The 18,845-nt window shown below is 49.4% G+C and overlaps 5 protein-coding genes across 5 annotated transcripts; 2 read left to right on the forward strand and 3 right to left on the reverse strand.

The window, feature by feature from the left end:
• Positions 1-1,195: 1,195 nt before the first annotated feature.
• On the forward strand, positions 1,196-2,594 carry Pdw03_2063 (Alanine racemase, N-terminal; the record flags this gene model as incomplete). The annotated part of the gene is made up of 2 exons (XM_014680712.1): positions 1,196-1,378; positions 1,437-2,594. 2 exons carry the CDS (start codon positions 1,196-1,198, stop codon positions 2,592-2,594), a joined length of 1,341 nt encoding a protein of 446 aa, XP_014536198.1.
• A 1,909-nt stretch (positions 2,595-4,503) lies between these two features.
• Pdw03_2064 (ATPase, P-type, K/Mg/Cd/Cu/Zn/Na/Ca/Na/H-transporter) lies at positions 4,504-8,799 on the reverse strand (the record flags this gene model as incomplete). The annotated part of the gene is made up of 1 exon (XM_014680711.1): positions 4,504-8,799. One exon carries the CDS (start codon positions 8,797-8,799, stop codon positions 4,504-4,506), a length of 4,296 nt encoding a protein of 1,431 aa, XP_014536197.1.
• Positions 8,800-11,138: 2,339 nt separating this feature from the next.
• Pdw03_2065 (Nuclear pore complex protein Nup107, putative) lies at positions 11,139-14,535 on the reverse strand (the record flags this gene model as incomplete). The annotated part of the gene is made up of 6 exons (XM_014680710.1): positions 11,139-11,521; positions 11,575-11,702; positions 11,755-12,064; positions 12,120-14,141; positions 14,192-14,438; positions 14,494-14,535. The coding sequence occupies 6 exons, from the start codon at positions 14,533-14,535 to the stop codon at positions 11,139-11,141; spliced, it is 3,132 nt and encodes a 1,043-aa protein (XP_014536196.1).
• An 821-nt stretch (positions 14,536-15,356) lies between these two features.
• Positions 15,357-16,131, forward strand: Pdw03_2066 (Ubiquitin-like modifier SUMO, putative; the record flags this gene model as incomplete). Its single annotated transcript, XM_014680709.1, has 5 exons — positions 15,357-15,392; positions 15,451-15,578; positions 15,658-15,708; positions 15,774-16,002; positions 16,072-16,131. 5 exons carry the CDS (start codon positions 15,357-15,359, stop codon positions 16,129-16,131), a joined length of 504 nt encoding a protein of 167 aa, XP_014536195.1.
• A 768-nt stretch (positions 16,132-16,899) lies between these two features.
• Positions 16,900-17,475, reverse strand: Pdw03_2067 (alcohol dehydrogenase; the record flags this gene model as incomplete). Its single annotated transcript, XM_014680708.1, has 1 exon — positions 16,900-17,475. The coding sequence occupies one exon, from the start codon at positions 17,473-17,475 to the stop codon at positions 16,900-16,902; it is 576 nt and encodes a 191-aa protein (XP_014536194.1).
• Positions 17,476-18,845: the final 1,370 nt, after the last annotated feature.

An 18,845-nucleotide genomic window follows, 5' to 3' on the forward strand; every position in this document is an offset into this window, starting at 1 on the left:
CCACGTAGAATTTGAGAAATGGTTACAGGGCCTAGATTGCCCAGTCACTTCTTAATAGTGGCTAAGAGTGACGAGATGAGGATCTGTTGAAATATTCAAGATTGCATAAAAAGCTCCCTTCTTTAAATGTAAAGAGTTCGATTGGAAAGATTCAAAAGAAGTGCAAGGAGAGAGATTTAAAAACAAGAATGGAACTACATGTAGACATTGTAGTTGATCAATTATGAGAAAAGAGCAGTCGATAAATAAGAGCTATTGATATCACATCGATTTCTATGTCTTGGAATTTCCCCTCTTCGCTCTTCTCTCTCTCTCTTACCCACTCTTACTCGGACAAAACCCAAGGAGCCTCCATCCTTTTCAGTCAGGATGTGTTGGCTGCGCTTCTTGCCATGCAACATGCAAACTCTGGTCGGGTTAGCTCTGGCTTGCAGTCTACCTCCACTATAAGTTCTCCTATCGTGATAACTCTTCTCACAATGGTGTAAAATAGGGTACGTGATTCTTCTCGGTTTTGATTGAAGAGATCGTCAGCTAGTCCCAGGTTATACATACAAAAGCAAATTTCACCAACTGAGTCTTTCCCTGGCTTCCTCTGCCGTTTATTTAAAAAACTGCAGAAGAGCAAAACGCATTTTAAAAAGAGAGATTTGAATTGACAGCCATGCAGACGACACAAGGCCGCAAATGCGGTCAAATCAATTCATTATTGACTCAATATAAAGATGCAGGTTCACAATACAATGCTGAGCGAGTCCGGTGGCTTTGGATGGATGTTCTGGACGAAGATAAAAGTCGAGGGAAATATTTGGCTATTTCGTGCCGTAACATCAAATCCAGGCTTAATCAATGCCATTTCTCCCTTGTAAGATCCAATGTACCAGACCAAACGTTCCAAAAGTGTCACTCAAGTGCACAAAGCCTACGTCTCTATTAGCTATGTTTTAGACACGGAAGACTCAAACCAGCAGGGGAATGGCAGCAGTGGTCCGGTCTAAGGCCGAGACTACACCAATTGGGTTTGGAGGAAAGGAGTTGTGAAACTAGAGGATATCTCAGGAACGGGAACATCAGATGGTGGATGTCGGTGGACGGCGCAGGCGGACTTGACATCCTCCGCCCCACATTTTCTATTTAGGAGAGAGAATACAAATGTCCATTCCACACTTCTTGGTAACCTGCTCCATATCTCAATATGGCTCCTATAACACCGTCCCAGGAAGACTTGCAGCAATTCTACATCGGCAAGGACCTCAGCGATGTACCCAAACCGGCTGCTGTCCTCGACGTAGCAATCATCCGACGACACTGTGAGACAATGTTACGCACAATCAAAACGCTCAATATCGGATTCAGAGCTCATGTTAAGTCCCACAAGGTGCGAGGCCTCGAAACCCCATATTGTCCTAGCGATTACACTCACTTATGAACATCAGACCCCCGAAATCGCCAAGCTTCAAGTCGGCGACAGCACTGAGGCCAATTTCATAGCCTCCACAGTTCTGGAGATCGAAATGATGATCCCTCTACTACAAGATCTGAAACAAAGAGGCCGCAAAGTTAACATACTCTATGGCATCCCCCTCGTCCCATCACAGGTTCCACTACTAGCCAAGGCATCCCGCGAGTTAGGCGAGAACAGCATCACTGTGATGATTGACCACCCAGACCAACTTCCTCACCTGGAGAAACTATCCTCTCTAGCAGGGCATTCGACCTGTGTATTTGTCAAGGTCGACACGGGCTACCACCGCGCCGGCTTGCCGCCCATATCCCTCAACAAGAACGGGTTACTCGAGAAACTTGCCTCCGCGGAGGAAAAAGAAGGGGCAAGGCTTCTCGGGTTGTACTCACACAGCAGTCTAAGCTATAGCGGGACAACCCCAGAGAAAGCGATGGGTCATTTGATCAGCGAGATCCGCGGATGCAAAGATGCCCTGGAGAGAAATTTGCATCTACTGCCCAAAAGAGAACTGGTCATCAGCGTTGGTGCTACGCCGCAGGTAGTGTCGTCCCAGAATTTGCTGCGCGATGACTCTCCCTCCGCGGAAGCGCAGGAGCTCAAGGCTTTGCTTCGTGAGACCAATGTCGAGCTGCATGCTGGCGTCTATCCCATCCTGGATATGCAACAATTCTCCACACATGCTAGTGCTGATGCTGGGATGTTGGAGGATGAAATTGCCATCTCGGTGCTCACTGAAGTGTGCAGCGTGTATAACGATGGCGAACGCGAAAAGCCCGAGGCGCTCCTCGCTGTCGGGACGCTTGCACTGGGTCGAGAGCCGTGTCCGAGTTACTCCGGCTGGGGGGTTCTTTCTTCTTGGCAACTGGATGGAGTGCCTAAAGCTTCGTCGGAGAGATTGGTTGTCGAAAGGATCAGTCAGGAGCATGCAATTGTGACTTGGGAGAGTGAGTCCCAGACGGAGATTCCCCTGCGAATTGGACAAGTGGTTAAAGTGCACCCGAATCATGCTTGTGTTACCGGTGCCTTTTATGGCTGGTATTTTGTTGTCGATTCGGATCACGACAGCGACGCGTCTCGGATTGTGGATGTTTGGGTTCGGGCGAGAGGGTGTGGTATGAGAGCTTGGTAGAGTTTGCCTGCAATTTTGGGCTTGGGCATATTTTTCCGTTTATGAACTAGTCTGTTGCAGTGCATAACGACTACTCTGAATACTTGTTTGGGTCTTTGACTCTAGTGCTGATCCATTTTAGACCCTGTATAGTGCTGCCAAATATTGGGGCAGATGAAAGAGCACACAACATACGCCGTTGAAATAGGTAACAAGTCAAGGATTCTCTTCGCAGAGTTTCAGGTATCTTTGTAGTGGGTGATGGGTGATATTATAACATCCTAGTGAGTATACGACTGAAGTACTGAATGTGCTGGTAGGGGGACTGACCTATCCACCTTGGGGGTCATCCGACCCGATACTCCTGGCGTGGAGATTTATGGAGCAAGGTTCTCATGAGACTTGTTAGAATAGACTTCTCTAAGAATCCAAAAATCAAGTGTATTAATGGAAAGATGAATAGTACCCCAGTTTACCCCATAGGCCTGTGGAGAGAGGCGGCATATCATTTAGATTATCCCAAATTTCGGATCGCTGGTGACCGCCATAGATAAAACATCCTATTCCCTTTGTCTGGGGTTCCTCAAGATCTACCTTGGCGTAGTTGAGAGAGTCTTGAACATAAACTCAATTCGCGGTGCAAAGTAAACGGACATAGATCTGAATATAACATCTGCGAGTAGAAACCTAGAGTTGTCCGGTGTATCGTTCTTGCTGTCCATTTGTCAACTGCGCTCATCTATGCCGTGACTGAGATCCTGCACTCTGGTTTCGTCCGCCTCAACAAAGTATGCTCGAAATGACACAGGCGATGAATACTAGAGCAACGAACTTGAAATTTGGCGTCACATTAGGTAATAATTAGAGTAGTGATAGCGGGGCTAGAATTGCAAGTGTAGACGCATCATCTAGAAGACAACCAAAAGACTATGCAAGGCCGCATAAGCTGCCGACTATTTTTGCGATCGTAAGCAGACGTAGCGAGACATTTCAATCCTTTTCCCCTATTCAACTTATTATATCTTTCCCTATATAGTTGAGATACCCATCTAACGCCCATCCAGCTTTTAAACTTCTGTAAACATCAGGTACCGGCTAGGCACGTGATTGCCCAAGTGGGACAGGGAACCCACGACCCCACCTTCGCGCACTGTGGGTCTCAAATACCCGATTTTATTGGCCACAGCGGAGGACTGCCCAATGTGGCGGGACCAATTGAAATTTCCAAAATGACCCACACCGTACAACCTCAAAATCGGACATCGAAGGGGAAAAACAAGAGGTAGCTTCTCTTAAATTAAGCACGTCATCTTTAGTACAGGGGCCATGCTAATCTTCTCTACATATTTTCAGTTAACCATATGCCTCGAAGAGCGAAAGGTTGAAGTTCAACATAACCTCACTTTCCAGCAGAAATACACCGCCTACGTTTGTGCCTTTCCTAACTTCATCTCTTCTCTGTTACCCCTGTAAGCATGTCATCACATAAGAGAAGCAGTGAAAATGCCATCCATGTTCCAGCTGGAACTTCCAAAATACATGTCTATGGCTATGATGAAGAGCAATTTACAAAGAAAGAAGGAGGGAAAGAACGTGGTATCTTCAGAATCTTGGCGAACTTTACAGTCAGGCATTAAAAGAAGAATGAAATGCTGGATGGCTCTAAGGCCTTGTATGCGCCAAGAGATATCCAAAAAAAGACCGGCCTGGCCACCAAACCCAAATGCAAATGATTGTATGGACCCAAAAGTACAGAGTCTATGCTTAATTTTCAACAGCGTTGCGCCGAATCGCCCATTTCCAGAAACCGAAAAGATAGCAGTAGATTTGAGTCGAGGGGGAATAGGGCATAACGAATTAAAGATGACCCCGACGTTTAGGGAGAATGAAAAAAAAAAAACGGGCAGAAGAAAGGCGAGAGAGAGTGAGCTCAGACGTGGGATTGACTGATGCTCGATCTTGATCTCGACCGCTGAGACAGAGAGCGACGGCCACGGCTAGAGGGCGCGCGGTGCATCGGGGGAGCATGCTCGAAGAATGGAATTAGATCTGGGTTCTGGCTCGGGGGAATTTTGGAGGTAGCGGAGTACTCGTTCAAGATACGGTCATCAGCTGCGGTATCCGGGTGCACTTCAATGCCTTGCTCGCGATCAAGGCCGCAGTGAGGGCCACCGTTTGTCGGGAAGGTGATTTCGGGCTCGTTGTGGCCTCGCTCGATGGGAGACCACCCGGCAATACTACCGGCAACGATACCTGCCATAGCAGCAGCGGGTCCGAACGCCGAGTTCGATCGCGATCGTGTGTTTCGTCTGGACCGAGACTCTGGGGTCGTCGATTGTGGTGTCGGGCTGCCGGTGTCATTGTCGTTGTCGCCCCTCGGTGTAGGTGGGACGGAGGAATCACGCGAGCGGGAGCCACTGCGGGACCGAGGAAGAAGTTCCTGGGGATGTTGCAGCTTATGGCGGATGTGTCGCAGACGTCCACCGCGGACGCGCTTGATGAAGGCGAGCTGATCGCGGATTTCTTCCAGGGCGGGATTCCACTCGTAGTGGCGGTCCTCGTCTGAAATGACTAATTCGGGACCCTTCTCGCGATGCCAGAAGTGGGGGACAAGTCTGGCAACGAGTTCATCCGGAATAAGACGAATGACCACGGCGATTGGTAAGGAGAGTGCTCCAAGCACAAGACTCACAGCCCACTGCGAGCCTTTGTTAAGACGCTTGACGGAGAAAGCAGCGCCACCAACAAAGATGATCAAGATTTGACCTCCAATAATGATAAGCTGAATGCCAATGAACCAACGATTTTTCCAAATTCCCTCCAGAATGTTGAGCTTATTGTCAACCCGACGGGAGTTGTACTGGTTGAAAATTTGCATAAAGACGAAAGTGTTGAAAACGACAGTCTGCAGATGCTTATGATCCCAAGAGAATATCTTATCCCCAGCAAAATTCAGCACGAAAGTCACAACCAGCTGATAAATGGATTGTCCAATGATCATCTTCCACATTGTCAAAGTAATGAGCGGATCGGATTTCGACTCAGGTCTGCGGTCAAGCACTGTTGGCGTAGGTGGGTCAGTTGCCAAAGCGAGAGCGGCAAATGTGTCCATGATCAAATTGACCCACAGCAACTGTACTGCACTAAGCACTGAGTCCTCACTATCACTAGCGACTGCAGAGACAAAGGTGAGAATGACGGCGGTGATATTGACAGTGATTTGGAACTGAAGGAATTTCTTGACGGCGTCACAGACGGTGCGACCCCATGCCATAGCCTTGACGATAGAGGAGAAGTTGTCATCCATAAGGATAATGTCAGAGGCCTCTTTGGCAACTTCGGTACCAGTAATACCCATGGCAAAACCAACATCGGCATTCTTGAGGGCCTGGGCATCGTTGGTACCATCTCCAGTGACAGCAACAGTCTCTCCAAGCTTCTTGAGTTGGTTGACCAGGATCTTCTTATCCTCAGGGCTAGAGCGGGCGATGACCTGGAGCCTTGGGATGATTTGGTTCATTTGACGTGTGCTCAGCTTGCGGAATTTGGGTCCCTCAATGGCGATACCGCCAGGTGTGTAGATACCACACTCTTGCGCAATAGCCTTGGCGGTTACAATATTATCACCCGTCACCATTCTGACAAACACTCCAGCTCGTTGACAGGTGTATACTGCCTCGGCCACACCTGCCCGGACGGGGTCCTGAATACCAAAGATTCCTAACATTACCATGTCCTTGAAGACAGGTTCGAAGACAGCCTGGTTGCGATCGGTTTCCGATGTAGGAGCCCCACGAGGTGGCCATTGATCAAAGTCACGGTAGACCAGGGCAATGCATCTGAGAGAGCGAGTGGCGTAGTTGTTCATGACGTTGTCTAGTGACGTCCTGTTCTCGTCGGTAACAGGAGCCTCCGACAGAGAGTCAGTGGGGTCTCGGACGATACGAGTCGACTTGGCGGCGAGAATCTCAGAGGCACCCTTGACTAGCATCCGGTATTTTCCATTCTCCATTTGGATTACAACTGCCATGCATTTGCGACCGGAGTCGAATGGGAACATCTGGGCGAGCTTGCCGTTTGCTCTCGCTTCACTAAGGACCCCCATTCCGAGGTAATCCCTGGCGAAAGTCAATAGGGCGGTCTCTGTCTTGGATCCAATGTACGTCTTAACTCCATCTGTTTCGCCTTCGAATGCGGTTGAGTTGTAGACAATCGACTGCAGGAGGACATCCTTCACCGACGGCGATAGAGTAGAGACAAATTCGGAGGGGTTGATCTCACTTTGATCATCGGACGAGACACCAGAATACTTTCCGAACCGAGAGGTGGTACCCAAAGTCGCAGCCACCGCGGTCATCTTATTCTCTGTCAAGGTTCCAGTTTTGTCAGAGCAAATCGTGGTAGCGTTACCCATAGTCTCGCAAGCTTTGAGATAGCGAACCAAGTTGTTGTCTTTGAGCATTCGTGTTGTGGCAAAGGCCAGAGCGAGCGTGACAGCCAGTGGTAATCCTTCGGGTACTGCAACGACGACGATTGTAACAGCAACGATGAAAATCTGCAGGAATGCTTGACCTTTGGCGTCCGCACCACCCTCGATATCCTTGAGACGAACCAAAAATTTGATGAAAAGAACCACAAACAGCAACAAACCAGACGCGAGACCAAGTTTGGCAATGTGCTCAGCCAATGTGTTGAGCTTCGTTTGCAAAGGCGTTGTCTCGCCCTCCTCCTGGAGGGACATCATCGTCCGCCCGAAGGTAGCGTGCATACCGGTCGCTGTGACCAAAAAGGTGCCAACGCCCTCGGAGACCTTGGCACCAGAAATGATGAAAGGATCCATCTTCTTCAGGTCTTCGTGTTGCTCGATTGTCCGGTACACTTCATCCCCCGGAGTTTTGCGAAGAACGTCGGACTCACCAGTAGCCGAAGATTCGTCGCACTTGAGGTCGTGGCCTTCGATCAAGATCCCATCAACTGGGACCATATCACCAGGTTCCAGAAGCATCAGGTCGCCAACCAAGACGTCGTGAATGGAAATTTCCTCTGTACGGCCAGATCGCGTTACCTTGACCTGTCGATTCTCTTTCTTTTTGTTCAGTTTTGCAAATTGTTGTTCCTTTTGCCAATCATTCGCTGCACCAACCGTAACCACAATTATTATGGCCACGAGAATGGCCAGACCTTCGACCCATTCAACGCCAGGTTCATCAGGATGTGCTGGATGGAGCGATTGCGGTATTCCCACAGCAAGGGAAACTGCAGCCGCAACCGTCAACAAAATCAGGACCTTATCGTTGTAGGCAATCCATGCAAGCTCCCAGATAGTCTTCAACTTCCTCTCCGGAAGCCTGTTATCTCCGAAGATACGTCGGCGGTCGACAAAATTTTCCCCGTTTTGTGTGGTGATGGAACCCTCCGTGGCGGGTGGTGGCGATGTATTCGGAGAGGCCGCCTTGGGTATCTGATCTGGTGAGGCAGGTGAGGCAAGTGGGACAATCTCGTCAAAGCCGACTGTTCCGTCAAGGGTTGTCTCATCAACGCTCAGGCCACTTTTTACATCAGTTCGGAGTCCTTTTTCTAATCCTCGCAGGCCTCCCAACGCATAGAAGGCGCCGAAGCTTTTCGGATTGAGCAGCTTGTTCAGCTGACCCGGGGAGAACGCGAACTTGTTGTCCTCGACCTCAAATTCGGATTCACGGCCGGGGTCTGGTTTCAGGACATCCTCATCGTGTATGTCATTTATGGCAGCGTTCTTGGCCAAATCAGACCTTGATTCGTGCGATGTTGAGGGCACATACGTCTCACCGCCGTACGTGCTCGATGTTTGGCCAGTCTCGTCCGACTCCAAGGAGTTCCCGCGGGAGCGTGTTCCAGGGACTGAAAGGAAGTTCGAATGTGCCTCAGGCGCCCTCATCTTGGGTGATGAGACGTTGTGGGGTGAGGTTGGCCAACTCTCTCGGTCACGAGCTTCGGAGGAGGCATTGGAGCGAATCGAGGGTGTGGACCGTAAATCCGTGGGAGAGACACTGCTATTGTTTAGCAGTGCGGTTGTGTCGGGGGCCTGTGCGTTCTCGGTATAGGTCTGTGATCCCCCAGAGAGGATCTGGATGGGAGGGTGTTCGGTATCGGATGAGTTCACGGCCGAGGTGTCGATGGTAATGGTCGGCGCTCGCTCTCTGCGCAGGGTTGATTGACCCGGCTCATCTTTTGGGCGCGGGTATGACATTGTGATGTCTATTCAATGCGCGATTCACGCGTGGCATACACCCGGGTTGATGGGCAGTTCATGGAGTGGAGAAGGATCACACAGAGAGAAAATGTGAACCCCATAAAACCTCTAAACCTAAATAAGATTAAAAATGGAGGTAAGGGTTGGAAAGGTGTAGAGGTGTCAAAGTGTAAAAGATAGGAGGCAAGACAGTAATTGCCCCCGTTGGAGACGTCAACCATCCACAATTTACGGTCGAGAACTACATTTCATAACTTTTATGAAGTAACCATTTGGATTTGTTCTTTTTCGCCTTCATTTTCTCCACTTTCGGTACTAGTACAGCCCTTGCTGAATTTCTGCAGAAAACGATTCTCCTCCTTAGATCGACTGGACACTGGACTCCGTACACCACCTAATGATCCCTTGATCTTTGTTTACAGCACCTCCAAGAAAAAATTCTTCATGTTTCCGGTCAACGAAGGAGCAAACAATACCAAGCTATATAGCGCCTGCACTGCCTCATTTGCCAAGACATTGGACAATGCCCGAGATCCCGATCCGGCAAATAAGGGGGAAGAGAATGAAACAAAAAGAAATTTGAATAGAATGCACCGAGACGCGGGTATAGAAGTTGCAGGCTCTGATTTGAATGAAGGGAGATTTAATGGATTACAATCCAGCCCAGGCATGTACCCATCTCAATTCAAGCTAATATATCACATATACAACATATGTGTATATATCCTGGACAAAGTGATGACGTCCCCTATCAACAACTCCACATGATCGACGTGGACGGAGTTCGACGTAGCATGAGCTAGACTAGTTGCGGTTTGACGATTGGATCTGCTTCACAATCTAAAAAAAAAATCCATCTCTGAGTCCTGAAGCGAGACGGACTATGTTGTAGAACAACGTAACTCCCCGAGGTCGCCATGAAAGCTCATACCACATGAACTCAGCCACACTCAGACCACACATTTTGATCCTTGCATTTGGAGCATCGTACGGCGTACAACATAAATGTCCTCCGTAGCTATGATGGATTAGACTGGTTCAAACCCACTAAAGCTTGAGACCGTTCCACGGAGCACAGAAAGAGTACGCCGAGCTTATGTAGTAGTCCCTCTGCAAATCGAAATTGGGCGGAGTAGCTGCGTTGTACTAGAGATACCTCCCATCAGCCTAATTTCCTGTCAGCCCATAAAAGTAATCCATGGCTCAACATCGAACAAAAAGACAACACCGTATCTGAAACCGTGTGAGTATCAAACTAATCCCAAGAACTAGTGCCCCTATCTAACAACCTAGCCCCGACCCAGAAACCCCAAATTAGGAAAATATTCAACCCAACCGACAAGTATGGTCTCACCGCCGTCCCAGCCTCAGCCCAGGAGCATCTCGCGAAAGCACCCTCCTACCCAGTACCAACCTCCCCCCCTCCTTCAACTCCAATTGTAGAACCCCCACTAGCACAGCGCATCAACCCCTAGACGCGCACGCACCTCCCCGAAGAGATTATAAACCACCCCGACAAGCGTACCCAATCGGGCTCGCGATCAAACGCTACCGGTTTCCGTTTGGAGACGGAGGTGAAGACAAGGACAGGGCTCATGTGGGTGCCCATGTTCGTGGGCAGGGGGCCTATCCCAGCTCCGGCGCAACGGGCTCGCGTGGCGGAGGCTATCATCCGACAGTAGGAATTGGGTTTCCGTTGGTTATATCACAGCTGCGGGACGATTGCTGCAGTTGATGACGATCTTTAGCACGTAAACGCTTAATTTGGATCGGTTGATGGTCTCTACCCACGCGGCCTAGGTACATCTAGATGTCCGTGTAGTCTATATCACTGCACATGTTCCTGATACCCGAAATGGCTTCCTCTCCCTCGGCGGCTTTGTTGATTGATCGGTTTATTCTTAATCAATGGGGCTATTTTCCGTGTAGATTGCCGCGATAACTACGTCAATGGCGCCTCTTGAGCGATTGTGCTCGCTTGAGGTTATTATACTCCAATGCGACCAATCCATATGCGTAGTGGGTTTTCACAAAGTTAAGCTTGGGGGTAGGGGGGGGGGGGGTTGATGCTAATAACCTCCTAGCGGGTGAGAAAAGGCAACTTGATGCGAAAAGAACATGAATGAAACTTGCGATCAAAGATTGTTGACAACAGACGATGCTGTGCATTCGTAGATGTCCTATTGACATGTAGCAGCCGTAGTAAAAATGAAGTAACCTGTCCTCCTTCCGTGTTTGATCCAGTTTCGTTCATACCAGAGCCTTGCCGTTAAAAAAAAAAACTCAAAACTACTCAAATCCCATGCTAATGTACACAGAACAATTTCCCGCTAGATCTACTGCTTCCGGTCTGCGGACGATACGATCCCGAGCCTCTTCTTTTCTTCTTCGGAGATCATGACGTCCCAGATCTTCAGTTCCTGACCCTTTTCGAAAGTGTTGTGGTCCGTTGGGGACTTGCGCTGACTGGAGTCCCGGATGACCAAGGCCTTGCTGGACAACGCGAGCACATCGACAAGTTCTGCCATACGTCGTGACTTTGTAAAGGCACGAGTGATGTGCTCGTAGTTTGCAGCCCAGATTGACACAATCATGCAGGATGTCAACAGGTCATGCCGCTCAAGGGTGTGACTGGCGTAGTACAAAGCGTTGTGCCAATCGAGAAGCAGCTCGGGAATGTAGGTCGTCCGAATGTGTTCAAAGTCTTGTTCTTCCTCGGCTGTCGGAACGGATTAGCATGGAATGTCCAATGGCGCGACAACAAGTACATACCATCGGTAGATATGGGTAGCCAGTCTTCAGCGACCACTGCTCCGACCCATTCTTCTAAAATAGTGACGCACTCGTTCATGTCTTGACCCATGCCCTTCAGGGTGCCCGAGTCGCGTCGACGTTTGGTCCTGGATTTATTAGCTTTGGTCATGAGATGGAGTAGGGAAGGAGAGGACTCACTTGGACATCTGTTCGTGCACCAATGCAAATTGCTCCACAGCATCAAACCCAAGAGCTAAACTCTCCAGATCTAGAACCCGATGAGCCTTGTAGTAGGCTGAAACCAGTGCAAGGTTGCTGGAGCCGGAAAGACTTTGCCGTTGGGGGCCATTTCTCTTTGATTTGGTGGGGCTAGTTGGCGTGGTTGAGTCAAGATGTGGCCCCTCTTGCGGAGGCATCGAAATGATGTCGGATCCGAATTTCTCAATTGAGATATCAGCCAACCGAATACGGAAACTTAATTCACGAGCAGCGGCAAGCTTATCGGCAACTAGCAATAATCAGCAAGGCCGGATTCATTATAAAAGGAGGAACAAAAATCATACGGAAGAACTTGCGATACAGCCATGATCCAAGATCGCAGATCTTATCCCACTGGCCGTCGATGTAGCGAAGCCACTCCAGACTGCGAATCATCCTGTCGTCTTCCGGAGCGACGGAGGTCCCGACCAAGTCGGTCTTGGGCGAGACCAATGCCCGGGAACCATCAGGTCGTCGCAGCACTCTCGAATAGCCAGTGACTCTTCTAGATTGATCAGTTGCAGACACATGCTTCTTCACCCACGCCCATTGAACATCAAGAACAGTTTCCATATCAATGTGATGTTTCCGCGCAAGGCGAACTTGCTGTATCTTCTCTTGCGGGTCAACGATTTCAATAAGAATCTTGGATAGAACTTCGTGACCCATTGGCGCGGGGAGGAGAGAGACGTAAAGTGGGACAAGATGAAAAAGACCTCTGTCTTCCAGGTTGGCAATATGTCCAGCCACGATCACCGACGCCGTTTCGACATAGTGGGCATCCACGCGGGCGTAGCCCCTCGCACTGGCCACAACGTAGACATGGCTTGCAATTCTGAGAGCTTCTTCGTCATCGGCAGCTATAAGGAGAGATTCATCTACTGGCTTGCGCGCGATCTCTGGGATAACAGAGCTATTCCCATATTTGTCGGCGCTAACTTGAGATACAGCATGAGCCAGAGAAGTGAAGAATGTATCGTAGCCTTTGCTGAGAATCGTGGCCTGGATATTGCGGAATGGATTACGCGCTTCGCCGCTGACCCGGTCGTTGCCCTTGAGGTAGACAAGGAACTTTTGAAGTTCTGCATGCCCAGCTGGTTCTGGCATGAAGGCCACAGGGGTGTTGGGGGAGTGGCCGAGTTTCCGCTGGAATTGCTTGCAGAATCCTTGATAGCGTGAGAGCACAACACGGTTGAAATACACATAAAGGAAGTCGTCCCAGCTGCGGCAGACACTGGCTGCAGCATCGGTTTCACCAGCAAGCAGGGCGTATACCGCTCGCTGGAATTCGTCGGTATTAGAGTCGCGTGTTAGCGCAGCGCAAGCAGTGCGCCATGAATCGTGGGATCGACTGTTCATCAAACGCGTGTGGCCATCGTCAGATGGGTATCGAGAACTTGCCGACTTGGGATCCACACTAGAGCCGCACAAGCTGACGGCCCTCCATCCTTCCAGACGAGTCTCTGCCCATTCACGAATCTTAGTCCAGTTCTCTCCTTGTCTCAGCATCTTCCAGCAAGTTATCCAGGTGGCGCGTTCGAAAAATTCGTCCTCCTTTTCTAATCCATGCTTCTGACGAATGATCGCATCTGGATCGAGTTGAGTAACAAGCGGTTTTTGTTCGTGTTTGCTCAAAAGCGAGCGCGATATTCCCGGGTCATTGGGTTCAAGCGGCTGTGGCCAGGCGCGCAAACGTTTGTGGCCCTTGATCGATTCTTTGGTATAAAGCCAACCGGTTGTCCACAATCCATGACCCCTTCGCGATTGCTCCTCCATTTCCGTGATCAGTGTATCAAACTCTTGGCTTCCTGTCTTGGAAGTTTCCTCCAACCACCGCATAGCAACCACGCATTCAAGACCATACTGATCGGCGTTGAGGAACTCTTCCCAGATCTCGCGATCGGTTGAGTAGCGGTGAAGGTTCTGGAAAGCTGTCTGTCGTCCGGCCTTGTAGCTGGCCCGGCTGGAGGGGTCGTCAATGCTGATCAGGTTGAGCAGGAGGCGCCAAGTGTCAGCCTCAAGTTGCAATCGCCGTATCTCTTCGTAGCTTTTGGTGTCTTGCGATGCGCTCGACCGGAAGCCCGTCTTTGTCCGATCAACGGTCTGTTGTGTCTCGATTTCCTTGATCGCATTGTTCGCAATGTCGCGGTAGCTCTGCACGAGCTTGTAAGCTGCCTGGGCGCTGTTGAAGTCGTCGGCGGAGTTGTCGCGCTTGAATCGATCAAGCTTATCGGCGAATGCTTCGATCTGGCGAGTAACGCGGTCAGCCGTCCGGCGAAGGGGGTGCAATGCTTCCTGGGCGCCTGCGGCGGTAAACAGTGGGGTGTCTGGGGTAGAGTTTAGTGAATGCGATTCAGGCAGTAGATCTTGAGCCGACCTGGAGATTTGACCGAAACGCCAAAGGCAGACTGCACAGAGGGCTCAGGATCAGAAACATCGGACCCAGTCTCCGATACGGTGTCGCCATCCATTTCTTCGTCCATGTCCTCATCTTGATCTTCAGATTGATCTTCCGACTGATCTTCTGAATTCAGTTCCTCGTCCTCCAATTCTTCATCGTCATCGAAAGATTGTTGCGAATCATCGTCAATACTGATGACCTCAGTTTGTCGCAGCTGGGGAGCCTATACAAAGGATTAGAAGATGACAAAAAGCAGAGAGCTAAGAACATAGACGCACTGGTGTGAATGCCCCGGCAGCCGATCGAGTTAAAGGCGCCATGATAGGGAGACTTGGTTAGAAGGAAGGAGAGAGCCCTGGAGAGGAGCTCTGTGGAACAAGTTGTGTTTGTCTCTTTTGGTTTTCGCGTTGACAGACTAACCTGAAATAGACTAGTGGTAACCTTAGAAGCTATTTCAACGAATTTTCGCCCGGACCCTTCTCCTTCTCTTTTCTTTTCTTCTCTAATGTCTATAGGCTTTCATTAGAGTCTCGGTATGAAAACTCAATTTTCGTACAGGTCCATGAGGCCTCTCTGCGTGCTCACGATTGTCTTATAAAAAATGCAGTTCTTCAATTAGCCTGGTTTCCTCCATATGGAAACTCAGACCGCAAGGGAATTGTGACATCAACCATTTTCGACATGGGTCACTTGAAAATTAAAATAAAATCTGTAACAGCCTCAAGGGCACTGCTTCCTCGCTGCTTGGACTCGTTGCCTCATCTTTAATCGCAGTAAATTTGCTTTGGGGCAGCTGGCGGTAGACGCCTGGTCACCTTGCTCTTGGTAGAAGGCATTGCAACATTCGTACAGCGCATCAATTTGTGCCTGGCACTTGGTCTCATTAAAGGAGTTTTTCTGCAAGCAATCTGGCTTCGGTTAAGCTCGACTTTTTGTGAATATGCCATGAATTGGAAAATACCTTGAATGGCGCACTGTTGCACCGTCAGTAAGAGCTACGAGAGCCACCTAGGCACCTCTAAATGGACGCTTTTAGGGCAGGGACACATACAGCACGCGGTTTACAGGGTTGGTCATGCGATAGATCTTGCTTTAAATTACCCTACAAGGGTCTTAGCATCTAGAAATCGTGTTCCCGGCCATGATCATCATACCATTATGCAATTTTCAAAGGACCGTACAAAGCGTTGTCCTGAGAAGTGACGAAAGTGGTAGAAGAGCCAAACGCAAAATAGATTCTCCGCCTTCAGACCGTGGGGCGAGTGCACTATTCTGCCGGCGCTGATCTCTCTTCTTCTCTCTCTTCTCAACTTCGCCATTTGCACAACTTTCACTATCTCGCTTCTAAGTTTTCGTCTACTAGGTGAATACCTTTTCCTTCAGATGTACTTTTAAAAAAGAACGCGTGGAGATCGTGATCTAACCATATTTGAATTCTCTAGACACAACTCAAAGCCCCGCTTGAAGAGGTTCCTGAACTCGCTTCTATCGTTGTAAGCTTTCTGCCTCGTCCTCATTCTGTGTTTCATAAGAAGAAGCCATCTTTAACAGAATCCAGACCACAGCACTCGTCCAATATGTCCGACAAAGAAGGCGCTGCTCCTCCCACCGAGCACCTCAACATTAAGGTGACCGATAACAACAATGAGGTTTTTTTCAAAATCAAGCGCACAACGCAGCTAAAGAAGCTCATGGATGCGTTCTGCGAACGCCAAGGAAAGCAAATGTCCACTGTCCGGTTCTTGTTTGACGGCACCCGGGTTCGCCCCGAAGATTCGCCCGAGACTGTACGGCCATTCCTCTCTTTGTTTCGCCATCCATCGGTGTCTGAGAAACTTCACACTAACTGTTAATAGCTCGATATGGCAGATGGTGATACCTTGGAGGTTCATCAAGAACAGATTGGAGGTTGCTAGATGACAAGCTCCGCCAGCTAGAATCGCACTTCCCGACGGAACCGAAGCTGCTAGGGCGACATATGTGAGGGGATACGCTAGGGCCGATGGCCAGCAGTGGATAGAGGATCCTCATCGACGGCCCATGGGCGAAGGGGCGGCGTTCATACTGCTTTTTTTTTCTCTCTTATGAATGATGATTACCAAAGGTCACCTGGTCTTCTCTGCAGACTTTGAGGGTGCTTTCGCTATACTAAATTCCGTCGAGGTCAACATGACCGCGCAGTGTAGAAGACATGGTCTGATCTTTGGCTTTGGGATTCGGATGTGATCCTTGGCCTGAAAAAAAAAGTAGGGGTTATGCCAAACTAATAGAGACTTTTTTCTGTGAGTAGAATTGTTGCAACCGCTTGTCTCATTTGTTGCCTTGGATGTATCTGTGAGGCGTGGATGCAAGTTGGCGCGTCGAGATATATTATGTGGTGCTATGTGGTGCTAAGTTGTTTACACCAGGACCAGTCGCCCAGCTATAGGACAATCGACTCCAGGGTCAGAGACTCCTGCAGTTATCTCCCCAGGGTCGATTAATCGACTGCGTCTGTTCTTCCAAACCAAACGAATTTCAAGGCACTACGCAAAACACCAGAGAGCCACCTCCGAGGAGTTCCTTCGTCTACGACAATCCATGCAGAGAGAATACGTATTTGAACAAGTCCGTTTCAACAAATATGTACATATGTATGGAGAGCCCATCGCCTGATTTGATCTAAAAATCCACCCCAAATCAGCCTAATTGTTCCAAATAGAAGCCTTCATTCTCTCTTCCTCCTCTTTAGCCTTAGCCTTCTCTTCACGCTCGCGATTCCGCCTCCGGATTTCCTGCTCTTTGACTGAGCGATCGTACGCTCGTTGCTGCTCTGTCCGCTTTGGGGCACGGATCCCCAACGCGCCGGCAATCAGCCGCTCTGCAACAGCAGTCTGCTTCTCCGGGCGACGGGTAGGGGGGCCCTTCGCCGAAGCAGGAGAAGCAGATCTCGCCATCCACGGGTTGGAAGTTTGCGGGGAGATAGGTGTCGGCGGGGGATCTAGCGGTCCCTCAGCGCTGATGGTTGGCGAGAGCACCGGGGCAGCGTCTTCGTCGTGGGGCTGGGCTTCCTCACTTTCCGGGGCGGAGAGGTCTGCTTCGTCTTCCCAAGAGTCTGCAACAGGTTTGCGGTGTATTTTTGAATTGGCTTTGTGGTTTAATGTCACGGCTGCTGTTTGGAACTTTTTCACGTTTGGTCGGGGAATGTCTTGTACTGGGCCCTTTCCACCTATGGACAGCTTGCGGAGTGTGGATTCGAGTTCGGCGCTAGGCTCAGACATGGTACTGGCACGTGGGAGTTTGGGTGTCACGGGTAAAAAAAAAAAGGAACAAGAGGGCGTAGTGAATGGTTAAGGGTAAGTATACAGTGCCATTTAAGAAAGATTTGTGTTGGGCTCGAAATAGAACTAATGGCGTCAGTGCCGGTGGCATTCTTGGTCGATCGTGGAGAAAAAAGAAGGGCTAGACCTTTCTGGTTCGGATTTTTGCCTTAGGATTGTCAGGCATCAATATGGGTTTTCTATTTTTGTTTCAGTGATGACATGTTTATATTGAATTCATAACGTTATGATCTTCAAAGCACTTATCCGAAATGCAGACTGCCAAATTTGAACTGGACCCCTTGCGTCGGAAGTTAGTAAAATAGGCTGGCTTATAGATCATTTCCCCAGAAAGGTGCCTACATGAAGCATCAAACTAATGGGAACCTGCACCAGATGAGGCAGTATAGGAGATAGCAGTAGCACAATTGCACACACTTAAGCAACTCAAAACTGATCGGTATGATCTTTGATACTTCGATGTTCTATCTGCCTATAAATGCTTCCCGAACCGCTGGATAATCCTCTGCCCCAGGAACCGTCGTCATTCTTTTCCATGTTTCGAATTACAGAGCCATCATACCCAAAACACAACATGAACTACGCCATTGCTACCTTCGCTGCCATAATCAGCGTGTCCAGCCAAGCCCTAGCCTTAAAAAATAACGGAGTCTACGAAATCCAGTCCCCACGCTCTGGAGATGTTTGGGGAACTCAAAACTCCATTGGTGTTGAACATGGGGGGGGGGGGGGGGGGGGGGGGGGGGGGGTTCACCTCGTACACCCGGAAGGCATAGAAGCCGAGCACTGGCATCCAATCTTCTTTGGTTGCAAACATTTTATAGAAAACATCTATACCCAGGGAATGCTCGCATGCGAACATCAGTACAGAGTGGACACTCTGGGAAACAACGCACAGCTTTTCACAGTTACCCAGAGTGATGACGACACCTTCACATTTTACCGATCGGGAACCCCCGCTGGTGGTAGCAGCTGGGGAGGGTAATGAGTTGGAGGCCCAGCCCTCGGGTTCATCAGTTGATGCGGCCTTCATTCTTCGTCTAACCGAGAGCAAGTGTACGTCACCATATCAACTTTGCCAATTGAACATTAGAGCCATTCAGCCATTAGTCTAATACCTATCATAGACATAGAAATTGCATGATACGAGGCTCGTTCCTAATCCTGTCTTGGGTTAGTGATGTTTCGTCTGTGGGGCCAGAAAGATGGGGGATCTTGACTGGAAAGCATTGGTACCGGATTTTGTTTGAGCACAAGTATTTAATGAGGGCGAGGTATGCGAATTTGCAAGACGTGAATTGTACAGAGTG

The sequence above is a fragment of the Penicillium digitatum genome, chromosome 5 (genome assembly GCF_016767815.1).
Source record: "Penicillium digitatum chromosome 5, complete sequence".
Taxonomy (NCBI): domain Eukaryota; kingdom Fungi; phylum Ascomycota; class Eurotiomycetes; order Eurotiales; family Aspergillaceae; genus Penicillium; species Penicillium digitatum.